At 43.9% G+C, this 6,674-nt stretch overlaps 1 protein-coding gene across 1 annotated transcript; it reads left to right on the top strand.

The window, feature by feature from the left end:
* Positions 1-4,622: 4,622 nt before the first annotated feature.
* LOC102378886 (olfactory receptor 51L1-like) lies at positions 4,623-5,579 on the top strand. Its single transcript, XM_006032088.1, has one exon. It carries the CDS (start codon positions 4,623-4,625, stop codon positions 5,577-5,579), a length of 957 nt encoding a protein of 318 aa, XP_006032150.1.
* Positions 5,580-6,674: the final 1,095 nt, after the last annotated feature.

Raw genomic sequence — 6,674 nt, 5'->3', positions numbered from 1 at the left:
TTCCTGCTGTGCAGTAGCGTTGTGTCCCGTTTAATCCTCACCATCACTACTGTGCAGTAGCGTCATGTGTAGACGCATCCTGAAAGTACCAGGTTGGGGGTTTTTTTAGTTATTCATTCCTATTTTCTTCAGTGTTACAAATAATTTCCCATCAAAAACTTCACTCAAATGCAGATGGATGAGATATGGCACATTTCCTTTGCCTAGAAAACCAGGTTTCTTATCACAGGAAGCTATCAAGTTAGTTTGACGCAATCCACCTCTGGTAAACTCATGTTGCATTATTTTATTTTCCATTTCCCTCTCTGTCGTTCATTATTCCAGACAAATTTGTTTAAAATATTTGCTTACTCTTGAGGTTAGGCTAACAGGAATGTAATGCCCATGACATATGCCCCCCCCCCTTTTTAATTATAGATACTATATTTGCTATTTGCTAGTCATCTATAATAACCCATGACTTGATAGAATTATTTTAAAAAATACTTGCTACTAGACTAGTGACTTCATGTGACATTTCTGTCAAAAATCTGGGGTGGAGATTATTCAGGGCCCCAAAGAGGAAGGGATTTAGTTCTTTGAATTTTGCTTCCAGTCCGGTTGTGGTAAATCTGGTTTCTATATTTAGTGACCCTGCCTTTGCCCCTGTGGTAGATATCACTGTCTTATGGAAAAATGAGAATTAGTTAAATTTTTGGCCCATGTACATGCGATCTTTAGTGTCTATCCCATCCTTACAGTATAACAGCCCCACTTCTTTTCTTAATCTGTATTTATATGGCAGAGGAACAATTTACTATTTGTTATCATTTCCTCTGGGGGGGTTAATTTAACTTAAATTTTGGGCAATTCTTTCTTTATCTGTGTACTTCCAAACCTCCAAGACACAGCTGCCTTTAGGACCCTGTGCCTCCGTTCCTCGTAGGTTTTTTGCTTTCTAAAATATCCTTTCAGGTGGTTACTCATCTAGCTACGTCTGAAGCCCTTTCCTACGAGTTTCTCCCATTATGCAGGACATTCCAGATAGCTGATTTCACCATCAAATTCCTTTGTTTTATCCAAATTTGCCCTTTTGGAACAGAAAGTTCTACTTGCAGATGTACATGTAGTTATCTTTTCATTTAAACTGAATCAGCCTATGGGGGACCTGAACACAAATCGTGTTAGTTTGTGTTGGTATGTCACAGTGGAAAGCATTATGGCATCATTTTGGCTCACCCAGCAGTATTTCCTTAACACAAAATAAGAGCTTCTTTGTCCAGGCTAATAATTAGTTCTATCATGGTAGCAGAGAGGAGCCTCCCCCGTCACAAATCAGGATCCTACCATGGTAGGCATTTCACATCAAGTTACAGAAACTACTACTGCTACCTGCAAACATGCCATGAAAGACGGCTGGTGCTTCCAGGGTGTGCACAGGCAATCCCAGGGGGTGCGCATGCACCCACGTGCAGCCCCTACACGTCACCACTGGCTTTGAGTCATAGGATGGAAGCAAAGTGAGAAAGAAGAAAGCAGAGAGCTAGAAATTTGGACTCCAACTCAGACAACACCTGGATTTATGAACCATGTAACAAGCTATGTCTCTCTTGAGTTAGCCTTGTCAGCCACAAATGGATTCATCAGGCATCTGCCTAGACCTGTGTGTACACCATGATCTAGTGGACCAACAATTGCCTACTTGGACTTTAGTAAAGTATTTATAAAGTCTCCATGGGTGCTCTCATGAGCAAACTGGAGAAATGTGGGCTATATCACATACCTATACAGCGGTGACATATTTGGTTCAATGACCACAAGGAAAGGACAGTTATAAATGGATCAATGTCACACTGCCACATGGTCTCAAGTAAGGTGCCACAGGGATCAGTTCTGGCTCTGCTGCTACTTAACAAGTTCATGAATGATTTTGATGCCAGAAGAGAGTGCTCCTTGATCAAGTTTGCAGATGACCCAAAGCTGGGAAGGACTGCAAACACTTTGGAGGACAGGAGTGCATTTCAAAAGGATCTGGATAGACTGGAAACCTGGGCCAAAGGCAACAGTGGGCATGTCTACACAAGATACTTTACTGCACAGCAGAGCTAATTACTGTGCAGTAACCGTCCATATCTACACATGCAGATGCTTACTGCACATTAATTGGCTGTAATCACAAGTAAATTTGCTACCAGCAATTGCAAGTAACAAATGTATTTGGGATTAGCAGGTATCCTGGTTTTCTCTGATAAAAAATAAATAAAAAAAAAAAAATCCCCAATTTCTGGATTAAAAAAATTAACCCAAAATTCACATTTTTCCATGATTTATATATTAGTGGTGTTTCATTTTCATCATAGAAAAATGTGGATTTTGGGTTCCTTTTTTAAAACCAAAAATTGGGGATTTTTTTTCTTTATCTGAGAAAACCAGGACCCCTGGTGATTAGTAACTGTGTAGTAGTGCACATGTAGATGCCTGAGTGGGAGTAAATGTGTTCCCGGTCAGCTGGGCAGCAGGGGGTGGGAAATTGTTCCCTGCCCCCAGGAGCTGCCTGCTGCCAGGCCAGGCTCCGCTACTGAACCCTGGGTCGGGACAATGTACCCCTGCCCTGGAAGTAGGGAGCTCCCAGCTCCCAGCTCCCGCTTCATGGTTGTGGAGTTAAGGCTGGGAGACCTTTTTCTCCCAGACTGAGTCCCATGGTCATAGGACCAGGGCTGGGATACCCTTATCTCTCAGAACCAGCTCTATGGTCACAGGGCCAACACTTGGAAATTGTCAGCACCAGCCCTGCACCAGCCAGGATAAGGACCTCTCAGTGCTAGCCCCATGACTGCAGGACTTGGGCTGGGAGATATGGATTTGCCAGCCCCGACCCCTCCATCATGGAGCAGAGCCTGGGACCTCCATGTTCTCAGGGCAGGGGGGCATTGTCCCCACCTGGGCTCCAGTAGTGGAGCCACCCTTGCGGCTGGCATCTCCTGGGGGCAGGAGGCAATGTTTCAGCCTGCCAGGAAACAGCTGTCTCTTGGCCCCCTGACTAGCACCCAGGGCGCGCAGTTTGCTGCTAGGAGCATAAAATCTGCTCCCATGTGCCTGCATGTGTAGACATTTGCCTGGTAGAATTTACTCTCGAGTAGTTTACTTGAGATTAAATTACTCCTAGATTATTTGCACATGTAGACGTGCCCAGTATGAAGCATTAATGACAGGGGTCTGGTTAATGAGAGGCATCTCCCACACACAACATGATTTAGGAACATGATAGTCTCAACCCCCTCCCTCCCCGCCCTCCCCCCAGCATCCTTTTATGTTGTATTAACAGGAATATTGGGTGTAAAACATGAGGTGATTGTGTCATTCTGCTCAACACTATTTCATCTTCATTTAGTCCTCATGCAAACTGAGGATCAGTGGGCATGTCTACCTACACATTCATTAATGCACCATAAGTATGACACATTAAGTTTAGTATCTGTAATAACAGGTATTAAACTTAATTTGTTGTAATTGGTGCTACTGCACGTTCATGCAGATGAATATTTTTTGTGTGATGCTTGATGTCAATTGAACTAATCTATGGTGCATTAATGTATTAGCATGGTTTTTGCCAGCTGTGCTAATGCACAGTAGAATTAGGCCAGTGTTCATTAAGTGTCTCATGTACATGTGCCCAGTATGTTCCTTGGCTCCCCATTTTAAGAAGAACGAGGAGAAGGTAGAAAGGGTCCAGGGGTGGACAACAAAGATGATAAAATGTGTTGGAAGACAAGTTGAAGGAGAAGTACATTGAGAGAACTAGGTATGTTTAGCTTTGGAGAAGAAGGAGCTTAGGATAGTAGCTTTCAAATATATGAAAGAAGGGAGGGAGAACCACGGTTTTCCTCTGCTGCAGAGGGCAGTCCACAAAGCAGTTTTTTAATTGCAATGAAATGTATTTAGATTAGCTCTCAGAAAACTTTCCTTCTTGTTAGGACAGTGAGGTGGTGGAGAAGACTGTCCAGGGAAGTGGTGGAATGAGGTTTTCAAGAGAAGGATGAATGAGCTTTGGACAGAAACGGCATGGAGTAGCATCCTTGCATTGTGAAGGGAATTGGAGCAAATGATCCTTGAGGTCTCTTCCAACTCTACTGTTCTGTGGACATATAATTAAGCCCAGTACTATGCCACTCGGTAAAAACATAGAGTCTTTGGCTTTTAAGTATCCAGTTTTTAGTCATTTCTCTACCGATCGTGAAGCAGAGATGTTAATTCTTTCTGGAGTGGAAGACAAGCAGCTTTAAATACTGGCACATGAATACACAGCATTGCAGGGTAAAACTAAAAGAATCAGATGATGGTTTGTTTTGTCACACTAAGGATCAAAACTGTGACTCTTAAAGCTGGAATTGGGATACTGTGCTTCTCTGCAAAGGTAGAGAGGCATGATGTTGTATAAATTACTGCAGAAGAGACAGCCCACATGCAATAAAGCATGGGATAATAGATAGGCTTGTTTTCCATTAGGTTGTAAATAAAAAATCATAAGCAAGGGAGTGATGGGAGAACCGCTATGCTGGATTGTTCATTGTGTGATAATGACTTTAATCACAATGTTGTCTTTCCTTGCAGAGATCCCTGTTTTCAAGTATCATCTGCACATTATGTCCCCTTTGAACATAAGCAGCATTGACCAGCCCACCTTCTTCCTAACAGGCTTCCCAGGGCTGGAGGCTGCTCACCACTGGATGTCCATCATTTTCTGTTTCATATACCTCATCGCATTCTTGGGCAATGGCATCATCCTATTTGTGATCAAAACGGACCCAAACCTCCAGGGTCCCATGTATGTCTTACTCTTTATGCTGGCCACCACTGACCTGGGTTTATCTGTCTCCACCCTGCCAACGGTTCTGTGCCTCTTCTGGTTCAACATCCGGGAAATCACCTTTAATGCCTGCCTCTCTCAACTGTTCTTCATCCACACGTTCTCCTTCATGGAGTCCTCGGTGCTCCTGGCCATGGCTTTGGATCGGTACTTGGCCATCTGCAACCCTCTAGGGTACACACGGGTCCTGACAAATTCAGTCATAGCAAAGCTGGGCCTGGCCATGCTTGTGAGGAGTGTTGGTGTTGTGTTCCCAACACCCCTGCTTCTGAGGAGGTACAGATACTGCAGGACCAATGTGCTTTCCCACTCATTCTGTTTACATCAGGATGTCTTGAAGTTGGCCTGTTCGGATGCAAGAGTCAACAGCATCTACGGATTATGTGTTGTGCTCTCCACGCTGGCAATCGACTCCGTGCTCATCCTCCTCTCTTACATCAAGATCATTAAGACCGTTCTGGGCATTGCCTCCAAACACGAGCGCCTCAAGGCTTTCAACACATGCGTCTCCCACATCTGCGTGGTCCTGATCTTCTTCATTCCAGTGATTGGTGTTTCCATGATCCACAGGTTTCGGAAGCAAGCATCTCCCATCCTTCACATCCTCATGGCCAATGTCTACCTGCTCCTCCCCCCCGTGCTGAACCCGCTCGTGTACAGTGTGAAAACCCAACAGATCCGACGGGGGATTCTCCGTGTGTTCAGGAAGAAAAGATTTAATGGCTTTCAGTAGCATCAACTGCTCTATACCTCCAACACTAACACTGAGAGCAATATCCTGGGAGCCCTTGACTCCTAGTGAGCTGAACGGGAGAAGAGGGCATGGAGCATCTTCCAGCAGACATTAAGTAGCTTATAAAGCTGGGTCCCTTGCTTGTCTATTGAAGGCCTGGATCTGTGCCACTGGCTTAACTAGGAGCAGGATCAGTCCATTTGAACAGGGCCTCCAAGTTGTAAGTCGGAAGATTTCATAGGTCACCCAGTCAAGCTCTATTTTATCTAAAGGAGCCGCTCCATTTTAAAGCAGCAGCAGCAGCCTGTTATGCTCTAGTGCATAAGCAAGTAGAAGGAGAAGCAATGCTCAGCTCACAGTTGGTATGTGTATTACATCTGCAGCTTGTCCTATAACTTAGCAATGAGACAGGTTTTAAACAAGTACAAATTTTACAAGACAGCTGCATTTTGGGGTCATGTAGAATGGCAGTAGGGGAAATCATGCACTTCCACAACTTTAATCATACCCAGCGAGTGTCAGTACTAGAGGGTTTGGGTGGGGGGTGCATCTCATGGATTTTAAATCCACCATTATATTCACTTGATCTCTGCATAATGCGAATCAGAGAGTTTCACCCAGTCCTCAGCCACTCCATGAACCTTTGGGTTGCACTAGAAATGATCTTTCAGAAACACTTTCCTCCTAACTGAGAGACTTCATGTAAGGGGATTCAACTATGTCCCTAACTACTTTGTGCCACGGTAAATGGACATCACTGTGATTTATCATGTGATGTACTCAACCTGGGAATGTGCATCTCATTTCTAAACTCTCTTTATATAGCTTTGGTATCTGGCCAAGGGACCTTGTGAACATAACCTTTCCTGGCAGAATAAAGGCCCTTTCCATTCACAACGGAAAACAAACCATCCAACCCCTTCATTTAAGTGATGGGTTTCAAATAGTGGACAGTTAAGATCAGAAGGGAATTTTGTCCTCTTTCATCCTTCTTGCATTTTGTTTCCGTGGAGCTTCACTAAATAACAATTTCCATAAAAAACAAATACTTTTTTGAAGGGCTTAAATTCAATATGGTTTAGCATGACTACCCCT

Source organism: Alligator sinensis, unplaced genomic scaffold, assembly GCF_000455745.1.
Source record: "Alligator sinensis unplaced genomic scaffold, ASM45574v1 scaffold364_1, whole genome shotgun sequence".
Taxonomy (NCBI): domain Eukaryota; kingdom Metazoa; phylum Chordata; order Crocodylia; family Alligatoridae; genus Alligator; species Alligator sinensis.
This window is presented reverse-complemented; position numbering and strand designations above follow the sequence as displayed.

What these genes read in the sequence shown, in the direction of transcription:
- LOC102378886 (XM_006032088.1), top strand. Translation starts at nt 4,623, where the DNA reads ATGTCCCCTTTGAACATAAGCAGCATTGACCAGCCCACCTTCTTCCTA.